The sequence below is a fragment of the Lactuca saligna genome, chromosome 7 (assembly GCF_052625555.1).
Source record: "Lactuca saligna cultivar CGN05327 chromosome 7, ASM5262555v1, whole genome shotgun sequence".
Taxonomy (NCBI): Eukaryota; Viridiplantae; Streptophyta; class Magnoliopsida; order Asterales; family Asteraceae; genus Lactuca; species Lactuca saligna.
Window position 1 is genome coordinate 132,379,081 of NC_136423.1, and position 19,070 is coordinate 132,398,150.

General features: G+C 40.1%; 2 protein-coding genes across 2 annotated transcripts; both read right to left on the minus strand.

The window, feature by feature from the left end:
- Positions 1 to 15,400: 15,400 nt before the first annotated feature.
- Positions 15,401 to 16,602, minus strand: LOC145005889 (uncharacterized). Its single transcript, XM_078965004.1, has 3 exons — positions 16,366 to 16,602; positions 15,691 to 15,847; positions 15,401 to 15,625 (listed from the first exon to the last, which is right to left on the minus strand). The coding sequence occupies exons 1-3, from the start codon at positions 16,543 to 16,545 to the stop codon at positions 15,492 to 15,494; spliced, it is 471 nt and encodes a 156-aa protein (XP_078821130.1). The 5' UTR covers positions 16,546 to 16,602; the 3' UTR covers positions 15,401 to 15,491.
- A 1,098-nt stretch (positions 16,603 to 17,700) lies between these two features.
- Positions 17,701 to 18,811, minus strand: LOC145004137 (copper-transporting ATPase PAA1, chloroplastic-like). The gene is made up of 4 exons (XM_078963031.1): positions 18,474 to 18,811; positions 18,264 to 18,317; positions 18,032 to 18,185; positions 17,701 to 17,923 (listed from the first exon to the last, which is right to left on the minus strand). Exons 1-4 carry the CDS (start codon positions 18,762 to 18,764, stop codon positions 17,916 to 17,918), a joined length of 507 nt encoding a protein of 168 aa, XP_078819157.1. The 5' UTR covers positions 18,765 to 18,811; the 3' UTR covers positions 17,701 to 17,915.
- Between the last annotated feature and the right edge of the window lie 259 nt (positions 18,812 to 19,070).

Sequence of the window (19,070 nt, forward strand, 5' to 3'; positions counted from 1 at the left end):
TGAATTGATTGAAAATGTTTAAATCAATAGCAGAACGAATAAGAAGAGTCAAGTAGGCAGAAAGATAAAAGTTTCTCCATTTTGAAGAAGAAGGGAGAGTACCTTTTATGCTTTATGATAGGTCTTAATGATTAAGAACCATATCTCAATTGATCCTCTAAGTAAGTCTTAGTACAATTGTATGTTTGAGAAGAGGAATCAAGAATTGAAGAAATGGAAAAATCAAGAAGTCTATCATACTTCGTTCCAATAACAAGTCTTAAAGTTAAGATTGTGGCAATGAGTGAAAAGCATTAAAGGTTTATAACATTCATAAAATGTGGAAAGTTGTGATGTCTTGAATAAGACAAAGACCAACTTGGACCAATTTATGAAGTGTTTTGATAAAAGCTACACTAACTCTTGAATATTTGGTTGTCAACAAATGTTTATTGACAAGAGAATCTTATATGTCAAGGAGTCAGTGGGAGTCTTAATGGTCTTGAAAGGTTTCAAGAACAAATCAAATAAACCTTATCGATCATCACTAGCACACGAGTTGAGGTTTACAACATATCGTGTTGAGAATATTTTGATTCTATGCTGTTCCAAATTGAGTTAATTATGCATGTGAGCTCTATGAGTTCTCATTTTAAACGCATAAATGGCAAAGCACCTTAATCGATGAAAGGTACATTGATAGGAAAGGGTGAGCTGCTTAACTACTTGGAAGACATGGTGGGCAGCGGTGCTACCATAAAGGCAAGAAATCAAGATTAAGAAAGTTCGGTCCATATGAGTTTGAATTTGTCGTAAACTTTGGTTTCAACAAATTCACATGGATAGAAACACATACACCATTTAAAATCTAAGTGTCATAAGATTTCCTCCTTCATGAAAATGATTGTGAGGAAATGCTTTCACTAAGAAAGATTTTAAGAAGATAGTGATTGTAAAGTTGCATTCTCGAATTCAATCATGGTTACGGTATCCCTTTCCATAATTTGAATTGTGAGGTTTGGTGTAACAGCTCAAATTTTCAAATAAAATTTTCATTTTAAACAAAACATCATTATTCGACAAAAGGGTTTATTCCAAGTTTATTTCAAAAGTATAAATAATAAATCTCCAGGATCCTCAACAGTGGCAGTGTGTACGTGTCACGTCGGCGCCTTCCCACGGTCATCACTAGTACCTGAAAAACATAAACACAACTAGTAAGCATAAATGCTTAGTGAGTTCCCCAGTATACGACTTACCCACATACGCCTTCCGGCCCGGACCTTTCGGTCCACATAACATTGCCTTCCGGCCCGTAATATAATCGCCTTCCGGCCCATAACATATCGCCTTCCGGCCCATAGTATTTTGCCTTCCGGCCCATAATAGTATAAAACATAACACATGTAACATAACGCACATAACACATAAGTCATACATCATACCGTTCTTTCTGTCACATAAGGTCTCGCCTTCCGGCCCGTATAAGCATACATCACATATAAGCATACATCACATATAAAGCATCTACCTCTCTAGACATAGCATAAATATAACACATACGACCTTCCGGTCTCACAGTCAAACCCTTCCGGGTGAAGTATAGTGAGAAGACTCACCTCGTAGTATGCAAGCTATAAACCCTTCGAGCTACTCGCACTCGATCCGCTAATCCGCAGGTTCCCTATAATACCACATACCTTTATTAATGATCTTATCAAACAAGACAACTGACCCTACTAAGTTACATACAGGTCAACGGTCAATCTTGACCGGACTCGTCGAGTGCAAAGGGCAACTCGGCGAGTATAGACACCCTGACTCCACTCACCGAGTCTGAAGAACGACTCGACGAGTCCTAGTAGATCTTCAAGCTACTCGCCGAGTCTGAAGAACAACTCGGCGAGTCCTAGTGAATCTTCAAGCTACTCGCCGAGTCTGAAGAACAACTCGGCGAGTCCTAGTGAAACTTTAAGCTACTCGCCGAGTCTGATCATTGGACTCGGCGAGTCCTCGCCATGCAGTCAATCCGCTGCCTCCTGTATTTCACATGATTTCGAAGTATATAGATATGGGGCTTCCTGGACTTTCACATATACTATTACAGGGGTTTTTAAACACTTATAACAACACTACAATCTAACAATTCCTTAAATGGGTTTCCTAAACCCTAAATTCGCATACAACGTAAAAGCTACAGATTTTGATCCGAAGATTACCTGGAAACGTGTTCCCTGTGTCCCCAACCTTCCAGTACTCGATTCCTTTGATCACCACCTTGCCCCTCCTTGTCTAAAAATCTCTTCAAGCTTCCTCTAGCCCTCACTCTTGCTCCAGATGCCCACAAACTCCCAAGGTATCTTCAATCGGCCAAAAGACGCGACATGACAGCCATAAGATCATTATATACGATTCAGAAATGAAACGGCTAGGGTTCAGCAGAATCAGCGTCGACTCGCCGAGTCCCTATTTGGACTCGTCGAGTCCAGTCGCGTATCTGCGACTGCGACCAAGACCATGGCCCTACTCGGTGAGTCATGCACCAACTCGCCGAGTCCCCTCCTAAATGTGCCCCAAAAATAATTTAAAGAAATACCTGAAATTCCGGGCTGTTACAACTCTCCCCCACTAGAACTAGACTTCGCCCTCGAAGTCTCATTCTGCGAATAATTCCGGATGTTGCTCCCGCACTTCTCTTTCTGGCTCCCAAGTCATCTCCGATCCCTTCCGATGTTGCCACTGAACCAACACCAGAGGTATCTCCTTGTTCCGTAGAACCTTGATCTTCCGATCCCTGATAGCTACTGGTCTTTCGGCGTAATTCAGGCTCGCATCCACCTGAATATCTTCTAACGGAACCACTGCTGCCTCATCGGCTATACACTTCCTCAACTGGGATACATGGAAGGTATTGTGAATCTGACTCAGCTCCGCTGGCAACTCCAACCGATAAGCTACCCGACCTACCCTTGCAATTACCCGGAATGGGCCTATGAACCGGGGCCCCAATTTACCCCTCTTCCTGAACCGGATCACCCCTTTCCAAGGAGAAACCTTTAGGAGAACGAAGTCGCCGACCTGGAATTCGAGCTCGGACCGGCATCTGTCCGCATAACTCTTCTGTCGGCTCTGGGCGGTCAATAACCTCTGCCTCACTCCCTGAATCGTTTCGGTCGTCTGAAGTACAATCTCTGTACTGCCCATCACTCTCTGTCCCACTTCTCCCCAGCAAATGGGAGTCCGACACCTCCTACCATACAACAACTCAAACGGTGGCATACCAATGCTCGAATGATGGCTGTTGTTGTAGGAAAACTCAGCCAACGGCAGATGCGCATCCCAGCTACCCCTGAAGTCTAACACACACGCTCTAAGCATGTCTTCCAATGTCTGAATCGTCCGCTCGCTCTGACCGTCGGTCTGGGGATGGTATGCGGTACTAAAATGCAGCTTAGTACCCAACTCCTCATGGAATTTCTTCCAGAACCTGGAAGTGAAACGTACATCGCGGTCCGAAACAATCGAGGTCGGCACTCCATGCCTAGATACTATCTCTCTCACGTATAACTCTGCCAACTTCTCTGCTGATGAACTTTCGCTAATGGCAAGGAAGTGTGCACTCTTTGTTAGCCTATCCACAATCACCCAAATCGCATCGACTCCCCTGGCAGTTTTCGGCAATTTGGTGATGAAATCCATCGTGATCTGATCCCACTTCCACTCAGGAATCTCCAAGGGTTGCAACTTACCGTGCGGTCTCTGGTGCTCGGCCTTAACCCTACGGCAGGTCAAACACCTCTCAACGAACCAGGCAACGTCTCTCTTCATACAAGGCCACCAGTACTCCTTTTTCAAATCCAGATACATTTTTGTAGCACCGGGATGGATCGAGAATTTCGATCTGTGTGCCTCCTCCATCAAAGTAACACGCGTACCGCCCACGAATGGCACCCAGATCCGACCCTGAAATGTCAGAAGTCCCCGCCCATCCGTAACGAACTCTGAAATCAATCCGACGACCCGCTCCTGTTTCTGCATCCCAGACTTCACAACCTCGGCCTGTGCCCCACGAATAGCATCTACTACTGGAGTCATCACCGTCATTCTCAAACATACGTCCCGCAATGGAGTACTCTCCGCCCTACGACTCAATGCATCAGCTACCACATTAACCTTGCCTGGGTGGTATAGGATCTCACAGTCATAATCCTTAACCACGTCTAACCATCTCCTCTGACGCATGTTTAGGTTGGGTTGATCCATCAAATACTTCAAACTCTTATGGTCCGTGTATATGGTACAACGAACCCCGTACAGGTAGTGACGCCAAATTTTGAGGGCGAACACTACTGCCCCCAACTCTAAGTCATGCGTGGGATATCTCGCTTCGTGAGGCTTCAGCTGCCTCGATGCATAGGCTATCACATGGCCCCTCTGCATCAACACTGCACCCAGTCCTGAAATCGATGCGTCGCAATATACGACAAAGTCCTCCATCCCTTCCGGAAGAGCTAATACTGGTGCTTCGCACAGTCTCTGACGAAGTGTCTCGAAGGAAGTCTGCTGTTCGGGTCCCCATGAAAATGTAACACCCTTTCGGGTCAATTTGGTAAGCGGCACCGCGATCTTGGAGAAGTCCCTAATGAACCTTCGATAGTACCCCGCCAACCCAAGGAAACTCCTGATCTCCGAAGGTGACTTCGGTGCCTCCCAACTCATCACCGCTTCCACCTTGGCCGGATCGACCAATATCCCTGCCTGATTTACAACGTGCCCCAGAAATTGAACTTCCCGTAACCAGAAGTCACATTTGGAGAATTTTGCATATAGCTTCTCCGACCTCAGTACCTCAAGGACCTCCCTCAAATGTCCCTCATGCTGCTCCCTAGACCGCGAATACACCAGAATGTCGTCGATGAACACAATCACAGACCGATCCAGCATCGGCCTGCATACCCTGTTCATGAGATCCATGAACACTGCTGGGGCATTGGTGAGCCCAAAAGGCATCACCACAAACTCGTAATGCCCATACCGCGTCCTAAAGGCTGTCTTCTGGACGTCCTCATCCCGCACTCTTACCTGATGGTACCCTGATCTCAAATCAATCTTGGAAAACCAAGATGCCCCTTGCAACTGATCAAATAGATCATCGATCCTCGGTAACGGATAGCGGTTCTTAACTGTCACCTTGTTCAGCTCCCGGTAATCGATACACATCCGGTGTGAACCATCCTTCTTCTTGACGAACATAATCGGTGCTCCCCACGGCGAGCTACTCGGCCGAATAAATCCCTTCCCCAACAACTCTTGAAGTTGCGAGGACAATTCTTGCATCTCTGGAGGTGCAAGACGATAAGGCACCTTCGCAATAGGCGCAGCCCCTGGAACTAGATCGATACCAAACTCCACTTGCCTCGCAGGAGGTATTCCCGGCAAATCCTCGGGAAAAACATCTGGAAACTCGCGCACCACTGGAACCTCCTTCAATGTCTTCGGTCTCTCGGAACTCTCCCGCGTATCCATCACATATGCCACAAAGCCGTTACATCCCCGCTGTAGGCATTGCCTCGCCCTAGCGGCCGAACAAAAAGCTGATCTCGAACGGGTACCCTCGCCGTATACCGTAAGAACTCCCCCACTAGGGTCTCGTATAGTCACCAGCTGACGCTCGCAGTCGATGACAGCGCTGAATCGGCTCAACCAGTCCATGCCTACGATGACACAGACATCACCCATCGCAATAGGAATTAGGTCAATCGGAAACGCGACCCCGAAGATCTCTAGCACACATCCCCGAATAACCTCCGTAGCACAAATCACCCTCTCAGCCGCAATAGAAACGCTCAAAGGCCGACTTAACGGCTCACGACTAATGCCGATGTGCTGACTAAAAGCTAACGATACAAACGATCTACTCGCACCCGAATCAAATAACACTAGAGCAGGCATAGAGTTCACAAGAAAAGTACCTACACATACATTAACATAAGCATAGCATTTCGACCTTTAAGTAAATACGTGAATGATAACATACCTGCCACAACATCGGGCGCAGCGCGGACCTCCTCCGCAGTCAGCTGAAAGGCTCTCCCGCGAGCCCTCGGGGCCTCGACCTTCGCCGGTCGGGTCTCAGTAGTCCGGGTAGTAGGTGTAGCTCCCTGACGAAGTTGCGGGCACTCGGCCTTCTGATGGCCTGTCTGGTTGCAGTGAAAGCAAACCATAAACCCCTTAGGGCAATCCCTGGCAATATGTCCCTCCTTGCCACACTTGTAGCAACCACCAGCTCGACACGTCCCCTCGTGACTCTTGCCGCACTTCGCGCAAGTGCGACCCTTCGAACCTCCCATCCTCGAATCAGCGAACTTAGTCCGCTTGGCTGCCGGCTGAGACTGGGCCAGCCGTCGATCCACCTGCCGAGACTCAGCCTCCTCCCTCGCTTGAGTCTCCAACTCGATCTCGCGCTTCCTGGCGTTCGCCTGAAGCTCAGTGAAAGTACGATAGGTGGAGTTTGACACAAACTCCCGGATCTCCCTCTTCAAAACACCCAAATAGCGGCTCATCCGCGACTGCTTCGTAGATACCAGCTCGGGGCAGAACATTGCCCTCTCATGAAACTTCCGTGTGATCACTGCCACGGAATCAGTACCCTACTTAAGGGTCAAGAACTCCTGAATCAATCGCTCCCTCTCTACCGGGGGAACGTACTCGTCCCTGAACATCTCCGTAAACCTCTCCCATGTCACCGCCGAAATCTATGCCTGAGTGAAGTTCGCCGTCACGAACTTCCACCAATCCTTCGCTCCCAGACGGAGCTGGTTCAAGGCGAACCGTACCCTCAAGTGCTCCGGGCATGAGCAAGTATAGAAGCACCCCTCGATGTCGGCGATCCACCTCATAGCTACAATCGGATCCTGCGTCCCATCAAATTCAGGGGGTTTCGTGTTGCTGAATTCCCTGAATAGTAATGAATCACCCCCTTGCGGCCTGGCAGCAGCCACAGCTGCGGTAGCGGCAGCAACTGCAGCTTCAGTAAGTGTGGCGTACCGCTCCTCAAACTCCTCCATCAGCGTGGTCTTAATAGACTCAAACATCTCCGGGATCTCAGCCCGAACCGCCGCAGCTACCTCTTCCTGAATAATCTGACGAATCTCCTCGTCACTCGCACCGCTCGAACTCGCCCCATTGCGTGTGATAACCATGATGTCTCTGAAATACAACATAAAATCATCAGAGACTCCACCAAGTACAATTGTACTCGATACGCGCCCTACCCAGTCTCCGATTTCCAAGGATTCTTACTTGAGTCTTCCACTGATCCGGTGCCTTCGGTAGTACGGGCCCAATACTACCGACCACACCGTATCAGTATTCGTCCCAAATCTTCCTCCCCAAATCCCGAATAATGAGTACTCTACCTCTAGTATGCACTATCTACTTGCACGCTACCAATTATCTCATATAAGCAATCTCCCTAGACTAAGGCATCACAAAACAGGCAATTCTAGTCCTATCATGTATACCTAGTCTTCTAGCATGCATAACAATTCATAATTCAGTGCATAACATAATATCGTAAGGTATTCTGGGGATCTTTACCGTTCGGACGCTGGCTGCACGTACACACTGTTCCATCCTTGTTTAACCGCCTTACCATTTATAAAATGTTGTGTCCTTATTATTTAAAAAAAAGTTTTTCCTCAAATCCCCGGTCTGAGTTCAGTTGCACCCAAAAGTACACCCGAATCCCTCAAACCAAGGCTCTGATACCAATTGTAACAGCTCAAATTTTCAAATAAAATTTTCATTTTAAACAAAACATCATTATTCGACAAAAGGGTTTATTCCAAGTTTATTTCAAAAGTATAAATAATAAATCTCCAGGATCCTCAACAGTGGCAGTGTGTACGTGTCACGTCGGCGCCTTCCCACGGTCATCACTAGTACCTGAAAAACATAAACACAACTAGTAAGCATAAATGCTTAGTGAGTTCCCCAGTATACGACTTACCCACATACGCCTTCCGGCCCGGACCTTTCGGTCCACATAACATTGCCTTCCGGCCCGTAATATAATCGCCTTCCGGCCCATAACATATCGCCTTCCGGCCCGTATTAGATTGCCTTCCGGCCCATAGTATTTTGCCTTCCGGCCCATAATAGTATAAAACATAACACATGTAACATAATGCACATAACACATAAGTCATACATCATACCGTTCTTTCTGTCACATAAGGTCTCGCCTTCCGGCCCGTATAAGCATACATCACATATAAGCATACATCACATATAAAGCATCTACCTCTCTAGACATAGCATAAATATAACACATACGACCTTCCGGTCTCACAGTCAAACCCTTCCGGGTGAAGTATAGTGAGAAGACTCACCTCGTAGTATGCAAGCTATAAACCCTTCGAGCTACTCGCACTCGATCCGCTAATCCGCAGGTTCCCTATAATACCACATACCTTTATTAATGATCTTATCAAACAAGACAACTGACCCTACTAAGTTACATACAGGTCAACGGTCAATCTTGACCGGACTCGTCGAGTGCAAAGGGCAACTCGGCGAGTATAGACACCCTGACTCCACTCGCCGAGTCTGAAGAACGACTCGACGAGTCCTAGTAGATCTTCAAGCTACTCGCCGAGTCTGAAGAACAACTCGGCGAGTCCTAGTGAATCTTCAAGCTACTCGCCGAGTCTGAAGAACAACTCGGCGAGTCCTAGTGAAACTTCAAGCTACTCGCCGAGTCTGATCATTGGACTCGGCGAGTCCTCGCCATGCAGTCAATCCGCTGCCTCCTGTATTTCACATGATTTCGAAGTATATAGATATGGGGCTTCCTGGACTTTCACATATACTATTACAGGGGTTTTTAAACACTTATAACAACACTACAATCTAACAATTCCTTAAATGGGTTTCCTAAACCCTAAATTCGCATACAACGTAAAAGCTACAGATTTTGATCCGAAGATTACCTGGAAACGTGTTCCCTGTGTCCCCAACCTTCCAGTACTCGATTCCTTTGATCACCACCTTGCCCCTCCTTGTCTAAAAATCTCTTCAAGCTTCCTCTAGCCCTCACTCTTGCTCCAGATGCCCACAAACTCCCAAGGTATCTTCAATCGGCCAAAAGACGCGACATGACGGCCATAAGATCATTATATACGATTCAGAAATGAAACGGCTAGGGTTCAGCAGAATCAGCGTCGACTCGCCGAGTCCCTATTTGGACTCGTCGAGTCCAGTCGCGTATCTGCGACTGCGACCAAGACCATGGCCCTACTCGGCGAGTCATGCACCAACTCGCCGAGTCCCCTCCTAAATGTGCCCCAAAAATAATTTAAAGAAATACCTGAAATTCCGGGCTGTTACATTTGGCAATTAGTCTTAATTGTTAAGACACACATATGCACTATCTAAGGCAAAAGTGTATAAGTTCAAGAAGCCTTGATAAAAGATTATCAAAGCACTAAGTATTAGAAACATGGACTTAAGAAATTCAATAGGTATTATCTTTCTGAAAGTTAAGATGTTTATGAATACATGTCAAAGCTAGTGGGAGCATAAGTGTTATGTTTTATAGTAATCATCATAATAGTGGGAGCATAAATGTTATGAGTGTATGATTATTATGGAAAGTTTTGCAAGTTGGCAATATTAATTATAGAAAACAAGTATAATACCTTGCAAAGTCGTAAGGGTTGTATAGTTGTTTTGCTATAATTAAGGGAGAGAATATTATGCTTCATTTCAAATCTAAAGGCTTAGGTTGAGAAATGTTAATAAATTTAGTCAAAGGTACATAGTGTGTTCTTAAAATTTCGATTATGATTACGGAATTCCTTTTCACAATTCGAATTTTGAGAACATAGCAAATAAAACATTGTGCATCGTGTCCCATATGCTTCGGGTATAGGATCGATTGTAAATGCTTTAATGTTTGACCATTCTAAAATTTTCCAATGTCTAGCGCATTTAGAGGGAAAAGGGACTAGAATCGGTTTTGACTAAAATAATTAAACAACTATCAAAGAACAATCCAAAGTTCGACGAGGATTGGTTGCTTGTGAGTAGTTGAAAGCATGGTATTGGATGGACCATATTGACATTATTATGAATAGATAAGATTCTATTAAGAATAAGTTGTCATATGGAAAATATGGAAGCGTGTCCATATTGGGAAGTAAATCTATGACTAGATTAGAAACTTTTATGCAAAAGGATGTTCAAAGGAATGTACTTTGAGTGAAAGACATAATATCTAAGGAATTGTCTTGTAACAATCTCCGATAGAGGACTTTGTAATATCATTGGCAATAGTCTTTGTGACTTTGGTGCAGTGACATTACGAAAGGATCGTTGCATAAAGTGTTAGAATCTAGCATATTCTATAAGTAGCAAGAATTTGATATTCTTACACTTATGAAAAAGGATTTGGAGTTGTAAAATGAGAATGATTGGAAATGTGTTCAATTTGTCTATTTCACAAAAGTAAGAACCATAGTTAAACATTGTGTGCATGCTAGGAGCATGGGACAAGTGTTGCAATTCAAGTAAGAAGTTGATTACCCGAAACGACAAATAATGAGTAATCGGTATGGTGATAAATAAAAGAAGTTTTATTTATACTCAAAGGTTTGAGGCCATATGGGATTAGTATTATTCTTGTGTTTCACCTTGCATGTTTTGACTTCCAGAATAATTGAGTTTATTAAGAATAATCGAATTATTCAAACGGGCCACAGTCGTTCATATGTTGGAAGTAGATATGAATGAAGACTGTCGTAAATCGGTGTGTGGATTGTCTAGAAGAGTATTAGACATAAGCAAATGTTTGCTGAAACGTTCATGAGTGCTTATGAATAATGTTTGAGCATTGGATTAAACCCACGCTTGCTTGGATCACTCCATGAATTGTATTACGAGTGATTGGTGAGACGATAACATCTTATATTCTTGAAACTGAGATGTGTGAGTTGTATCTTGCGAATCGGTTGCACATTGATAATATGTAAATGCACTAGTAACTTGGTGTTATAAAACATATTGTTGTGTGTGATTCGGTGAGTGAGTGAAAGCAAGCATTGTATCAAAGTTTATCTGTTCCTTTTATTCAAAGAATAAAAGCGATATCTTTTGGGCCCCTCGATGGTTTAGTGATGACAAACGTAAATGCTCGGCCGGGCTAGGGCTAATTTGATTTGTTCAATTAGTCTGTTGTCATAAATCAGAAATCGAGAAGTAGTACAAAGAGAATGGTTTGAAATCATATCTCATATGATATCTAGAATGGAGGAATATATGATCCCTTATCTAAGGACACACGTATCTGATAGGATCAGAGTTGACAGCGGCTTTGGAAAGCTACGATTGCAGATCAGGATTTGAAGTCATACGCATAATAGTTATTAGACTTATCCAAGTGGGAGACTGTTGGATTAGTGTCTAAGTCCATAACTATTTTGGTATGTACTTGACCCAATGGTGCATGGTCCTTTTGGGTTGCCTTCACCAAAGCAACTTGATTGGAGAAATAAATAAAGAGAGAGAGAGAGGTTATTATGATTTATTAATATGTTATAAGAATAATATATTAAAGGAGAAATCATATTTGTTTAATTAATATTGGTCAATAATTAATTAGGAATTAATTTTGTGATCAAGTGTAATTAATTAAACTAGAGGGGCTGATTTGTAATTATGTGATAGTTACAAAATAAGGTAAGGATTATCTTAAATATAGGGTGAACGAATTTAAGGTGATAAGGCCTTAGAATTCGACTATGATAAGGATTCAAGGATTATCTTATGGGTTGCTTTGTGGACAAGCAACTAGATAAGGATAATGACTGAAACCCTATCTCTACGCCTATATAAAGACCCCAAGGCTCTAGAGAAACCTAGATCCAAGCATTAGGGTTTGTATGAGCACATAGGATGTCTTATGACCAAAACCCATCAGTTATATGCTATGATTATATTGGTATGGAGTTGGTATTTTGGGGTAGCTCACTAAGCTTTCGGGCTTACAATTCTAGTTTGTTGTTTCAGGTACTTCTGGTGGTCGAGGGAAGGCAAATGCTTGATCGTACCACTCCTCATGATTTGTTTATGTTTCTGGGGAAAAACTAATATCTATCATGATTTGTATGAATTGATACTGGGATACTCTGATAATTACTATTTTGAAGACAAACTTTGTAATGATGAATGGTTTTAAATGTTTTGAAAAAGTTTTTAATTTGGCATGAATTTTTTGGGTGTTACATAATCCTTAGGCTTTGGGTCCTATTTAAAGGACCTTATGGCTAGGGTTTTAGGACCATTCAGCTTCCATTACCCTCTCAAGATCAGAAACCCTGACCCTAGCCTCCTTTCTTTAGTGCTGAGCTCTTTGTGGTGTTTTGTTTCATTTTGAAGGAAAAAGAAGAAGGTGTTAGCCTAAAGATCAAGCAACAAACTCCTCTCCATCTTTGGAATCACTCTCTGGACCATTTATAAGTCCTCAAGTTTCTATCTTGATGATTCTTTGGTTGTAGATCTAGTTTCTTATCATATTTTGGTCCATAAGAAATGTTTGGTTGGTTTGAAGTGATAAATATTGCAACTTTATGACTCTCCTAAGGCTCATAAACAATATATCTTATGGATCTAGACTTTTGTTGGGGTTCTTGACCTTGCATGACTTTTTAGTCACTTTCAGATCATTTTGACCTAAAATGGATTTTAGACATGCATTGGACATGCATGTCTATATAGCACCCACCTTTATGCTAGATTTGGTATTGGAAACTCTACTGGAGTGGTTGGGTTAAGGACTTTTCAGATCGAGGGACTAATTGTTAAGTCCTTATTGTATTTTTCCTTATTTGGACCTAGGGTTTGGGATCATGATCTATTTAGGTGTCTTAATGGATAAAGTTGGAAGCTTTATCCATTTAGACCATAGAATGGACCAGAACTCAGCTTTGGAGCTCTTAGAATCGAAAAAAATGGCTTAACATATTAAGTTGTTATAAACCTAGTGCACACGGTGTGACCTTAGGTCGCTACGACGTGACGAATAGGAAATAGTTGTCTGTATTGTTGTATGAGGCCACGACATGGTCATAGATGCCCACGATGTGGCAGTTGACTGAAGTCAATGTTGACCGTTGACTTTTTGACTTAAGTTTACTTTTGGTCAAACTAGTAGTTTTGGAAGAAGAGTTAAGGGCTTACCTTGTGTAACAATATAGGTGGTGCATAACATCAGTATTTTTGGCAATGAGAGCAGTAGCGACTGAGTATCGACTGAGAAGTGAGTCTCTTCACTGTACTCATGGGTCGAAGGCTCCAATGCCGAACCACTGGATTATGTTTGTAGGATGATATATGTCTCTGTGACACTTGTTGATATGTCTGCATATGGTTGTTATCTTTGTAACTTTTGTTGGTATGACTATATGCTGATTGTATGTGGGGTGAAATAGATTCGGAGGTGAAATAGACCCGTTCGGTTGAAAAATACCGATTGAGTTGAAATAGACCCGGGGATGAAATAGGTCCGGGGGTGAAATAGATTTGTTCGATTGAAAAATACCGATTAAATTGAAATAGATTCGGGGATGAAATAGGCTTGGGGGTGAAATAGACTCGGTACAACTTCGTATTGATATGTATGTATGATATAAGGTATTTTAGGGAACTGCGTGAGTTTTTTGTTTACAGTTTTATGTTTATAGTTTCAGTTACTTTCGGTTCCAAGGAGAAGGATTCGTCATGATTGTACCACATCCACCAGTATTCCGCATGATTTGAATTTTGATTGATTTTGTACTCTGATGATTGTATGACACATTTTATGTTATGATGAGTTTTCCAACCGAATGAAAGGTTGTTTTCGTCGACTTAAAAGAAAATTTTTACTTTCAATTTTTGGTATGTTACATAATTTTTCAATATACTTCAAAATATATTTCAAAAAAGGTGTTGGTAAATAAACTTGTATTTATGGTACAATGCTACATGGATGCGTAGAACCCCCCCCCCCCCCCCCCCCCCCCCCAAACACACATATGTCACATCATTAATGGTTCATTTAAGGTCTCTATTAAAAAATCACATCTTAAAAATATACATACATTTTTTGGAAAATGATTTACAAAGGTAACAAAGTATTAAAAAAAAGAACAAAACAATACCAATGAACTTTTCTTTGTATACTTATTACTCGCAAACTATAGGATTTCTACATGTATGACCATTAAAGTTGATCTTTTGCTCAAAAAATATCATTAGTGTTATTAGCACAACATGTTACCAGCCATGTGGCATGACCCGTGGCATCCCATGTGACAACTAACATAGATTTTAGTGTTGATGATGTATATATTGTACAATTAAATGTTTTTTGTACACATTATATCATTAAACTTTTATGTATACATTTAACATTAATCTTACATAATTTATTCAAAAATACATATATTTTAATGTAATATGTATTTTTACTGACTGATAAAGTGTTTCTTATGACAATTATTTTGTTTGAATACCAATTATTGGTCAAAAACTTTTACCTTCCTCATCCAAATAACCTACCTCATTGGTCTAATATATTAGATGCCAATTTTTTTGATTGAAAATTCACTTCTTTCAACCCAAAAAAAAACGGTATCATAGGGTACGAGAGATGAGAAAGCCACATACATTTTTTTTAATATCACAATCCGTGGGGCCAAAATTTCAATCATTGCTAACAATCATTGCTAACAAAACTAATCTTCCTACCGAGGCTTTATCATATCTTGGATAACTCATACCTAAACCATATGTTTCTCCCCAATGTTGTATGAAATATTGAAAAAAAAAAGTAATATTCTTTCTTTATACTAAGGCTTAGGGTTTTCCAAATACAACTTTGTGTACAAAATGCTCATTAGCCTCTACTATTTATCCAATAAAACATTTAATTTCTTTGAAGATTTTAATCAAATACTTGGTATGCGACACAAAAATCCACCTCTATATAAAACTGTTTCATAGACACATTCCACATACCGAAACAAATCGAAAACATAGAAATTCACAATGAGCAAGCAAAAAATCGGCATTGCCTTTAATTACAAGAACTGAATTTTGATAAAGCGATGGAGTCACACATTATATTTCATCAGACTCTATAATTTTCTTAATCAAGAATCACTTGTGAAATGGCAATCATTATCACTCAATTGCTTCGTTTTGCCCACTTGAGAAAACCAACCAAAAACCTCGCATTTGAATCACTATTCGAATTCATCATCAAACGTTACGATACCAATTTGTTTGATTTGTAGAAGTGATAGGTATTCAATAAAAAAATGTAAGTCATTCTCCCAATAAAATGTCATTTATGATACTTTGTTACGCTTGTAAGTCATTCTTCCAATAATTAAAGCTTTTAAAATTAGTTTAATCAATATTGTACACCTTTCAATTCGTGTTACTATTTATAAAACATAAACTAAATATCAAAACTTTGATTCAAGCAAATCGTTTCCTCCAAGTGTCTTAACAACAGTTTTCAGAAGTTTAATCTCTTTGTCCTTCTTTGAAATTTCTTCTTGTTTTGTTCTTAATTCTTCCATGTGCAATTCAAACACCTCTACAATGAAGAAGAATACAATATTATAAAAACAAGAAATTAAAAAAGTTATAGAGTGTGCATACTTGTGGTGTTTTCGAGCTCTTTTATCATCTCTTTTGCTTGTAATTCAGCAGCCTTTTGTCCTGCTTCAGCTTCTCTTTTCTCTATACGAGCATGAGCTGAAGCTGAAATGGCAGCATCTACCTCTCGTTCTAATGTCTCTACTCTTTGCTCAAGAATCTGCACCCGAAAAAAAGTCATGTGAAAAAGAGGATTTATTAAGTTATTTTCTCACAATGTTTTTGAAATGAAATACAAAAAGAGCAGTTGATCCCCGAGGAATTGAATTCAATCAGAAGTAGAATGACGATGTAGAAATTGAACCTCTTAACTGTTGAATTTCAATCATACATAATCAAACATTGATAAGAAGCCTTGCTGGATTTGTTATTAAGTCGAATTTTAGCTCAAAAACTGATGGAATCATGTTAATTTCAAACATACAACACCAATCAAATCAGCCACAGAAACTGATATCGAAAATCATACGAGTTTTCTCTGATTTGAACAGATTGTGAAATCCAACGATTGAAACTCAAACAATTCAATTGCAATAAGAGATCATCAACATGTGGACTACCGATTATCATTTATCAATCAAATCATATATCGGCAGAGAAATGTGGTTGAATCTCTTAATTTGACAAGCGAAGTTGTAAAAATCGTTGAAATCAGGTAATGGGAAACGGAAACGGAACCTTGATTGTACGGGCTTGTTCGGAGGTTAAGGAGGCTCTGTTGTATGTATTGGGATCGACGTAGACAGAGCTCTTGAGGAGTAGCGTTTCAATGGAGGTGAGATTGTGAGATAAGTCGTTGAGATTGGCGATGGCGGAATTCCATCTCTGGTTTCCTTTGCCTTTCTCTGTGTCCTCCATTGTTGCTCCTCAACAATGAATGAAAACAACTGCCGGCTTTTCGTCTTGTTACAAAAGCTTGATTTCGAGTTTGCTTTATTTTTATTATTATTATTATTATTATTATTATTATTATTATTTAGAGGAAATATGTTCCAAATTCAAACTTGATTATGTTGGATCTATTTATATGTATTTTTTTTTTATAGTTTCCTAAACATCGACTTGTAGGTCAATGTACCTCTGTCTTAACGATTAAGTGGCATGTAGTTGGAAGATGACAAAGACCAAGAAACAACTTAATTGTTAAGTTGCCACCGAATTGCCATCAAACAACAAGAAAAGGCATGGAGCTTGAAGAATAGTAGAGATGTCAAGAAACAATTTAATTGTTTCTATTAGCCAAAAATGATTTAAGAAATGATTAACTTCAACCCAAAACAAACACTCCAAAACATTTAATGAGATGTAATAATTAAGCATTGATGTTTGTTTTAATTACAAGCGTGGTAGATTGAAGACCTGAGATATAAAATGTTTAAAATTTAAGAAAGTGTGTTGGAGACTAATTTTTCATGCAAATTAGCATTGTTGAAGAAGTATTTGTTCATTTCTAGAGGCTAGATTTTTGAAGAAAGTGTTATATTTTTATAGAATATGTAGAAAATATGATGCAACATATACACATTCATTTTGATAAATAAGATGTTCTCACCGAAAGTGCTATATAATGGGTTTTATGGGGAAATGTCTCTGTTATTTTTTGAAATTTTTTGATAAAGTTCTAAAAGTTCATAATATGGTATTTCCTATTAAAATTAAAAAAAAAAATGATTCTTTCATTAATTTGGGCAAAATGTTAAATAATCGGGATTTTTCTATTTAAATTTTTTTTAGGACTTTATTAAAAAGTTTCTCAAAATAATAAGACTTTTCACATAAAACCTTATATTTAAAACTTTCTCAAAATAATAAAAACTTTTCTACATAAAACCCTATATATAATAGACAGAAACACACACATCCCATTTGATATTACAACAAAAGGCAGTTGTTTTTAGTTTTTACCAAATATAAACAAAAAATAAAAATCTTAACACAAACCAACAAATGATAGAATCTACAACATTCTTCAATTAAATATCATCAACAACAACTACAAATGTAGACAAATAGTTGTAAAGAAATGAAATCCTACACAACATAAAACTTACACCAAATATTCCATTTTAAGATTACCCCCTTAACAGAATTGCACCCATCCAATTAAATCACCAATAGATATGCCAACACATCTTAACAGTATTTATAACAACATATCTTTTTAAAAGTTTATAAAAAGACTAAAAAAAGTTTGCTTCTTACAAGACTCTCTTGCATTTCTAAGATGGCTATCCTTCTGTAAACAATAGAAAAAGGAGACAAAATTCAAGATTTAGCAGATTGCAAATTTGCAATATGAAAGTCGATTTCTTTAATTAAAGTGAAAAGGAATTTTAATTTTTACCTTTAAGGGTAGAGGTAAATCCACAAGTTGTCAAATGCTTTGCAAGATCTTCCCCAATTACTTTCTTCCAATTTGGTGTAGCTGTAGCTTCAGATACAGGCAATATAATGGCTGTCGCTGATTCAAGATTCACATTGGCAGAAGCCACTTGTGCCTATTCATGTATAGAACTTTTTAAATCAAACAATTCGAGAAGATTAAAACAGGAATGAATGAATGAAGAAGTAGATACTTGATTCTCCAAAATTCTTTGTACACTTGATGAACATCCTCCACAAGTCATTCCCTGTCAGAGATGAAGCTCATAAGTTGACAAATTGATCAATATTGTTTGCGATTTCCAACTTTTGTAGAGATTAAAGAGAAAATGTGTGTTTTTTTTTTATCGATGGATTGTCAAAAACGGGAGTATACAAAAGTGATTTGGGAGAAAATTACTTACACTAACATCAAGAACTATCACATCGGGTGATAAGGGAGAAACATCATCAGCTGCAGCAGCGATGGGATTCGCCTTGACCTTGCGACCATTAGCAGAAGGAGAGGCGAAGGAAGTAGCGGAAGACACCGCAGCTCCAGCATTCCTTATGCCGAACTTGACTGATGATCTCCGAATCGCAGCGCTCGGGTTGGGGTTGATTCGTCGAGGGTGGAGGAGAGGTAATTGATTTCGGAACGTTTGGCCGGAGCAATCGAGGGTATTGGAGATGGCTGCAGACAAGGTCACCTCCATTTTTGGCAAGGAGAGGGTAGTGGTTTGAGAAAACTATCTATCCACTGCTTATAAATCTATTTTATAATTTTATCCATGGAAAATATTACTATCAATTTAGCCGATTTTTTTAAGTATTTTTAAAATTTCGACAATAATGAAGTAAAGGTTGTTTGTGGTTATTTATTTAAACGGTTTGTTTTAGGGTTTACTTGATTTTTGTTTTTCTATTCATCTAGTCACTTAAAATGTCATCCAATTTTTATTTTGTTCTTATTTAATCGTTTAACTTTTGATTTGGTTAATTAAGTTTTTGATTTTATGCTT

Bases quoted from the DNA above. Each gene is read 5' to 3' on its own strand.
- LOC145005889 (XM_078965004.1), bottom strand. From the start codon at position 16,545: ATGGAGGACACAGAGAAAGGCAAAGGAAACCAGAGATGGAATTCCGCC. The intron at 15,848-16,365 runs GTTCCGTTTCCG...TTTCGGGTGCAG, and splicing joins AACAAGCCCGTACAATCAAG to ATTCTTGAGCAAAGAGTAGA. The intron at 15,626-15,690 runs GTATGCACACTC...TCTTCATTGTAG, and splicing joins AGAGCTCGAAAACACCACAA to AGGTGTTTGAATTGCACATG.
- LOC145004137 (XM_078963031.1), bottom strand. From the start codon at position 18,764: ATGGAGGTGACCTTGTCTGCAGCCATCTCCAATACCCTCGATTGCTCC. The intron at 18,318-18,473 runs GTAAGTAATTTT...CATCTCTGACAG, and splicing joins TGATAGTTCTTGATGTTAGT to GGAATGACTTGTGGAGGATG. The intron at 18,186-18,263 runs GTATCTACTTCT...ATACATGAATAG, and splicing joins AAAGAATTTTGGAGAATCAA to GCACAAGTGGCTTCTGCCAA.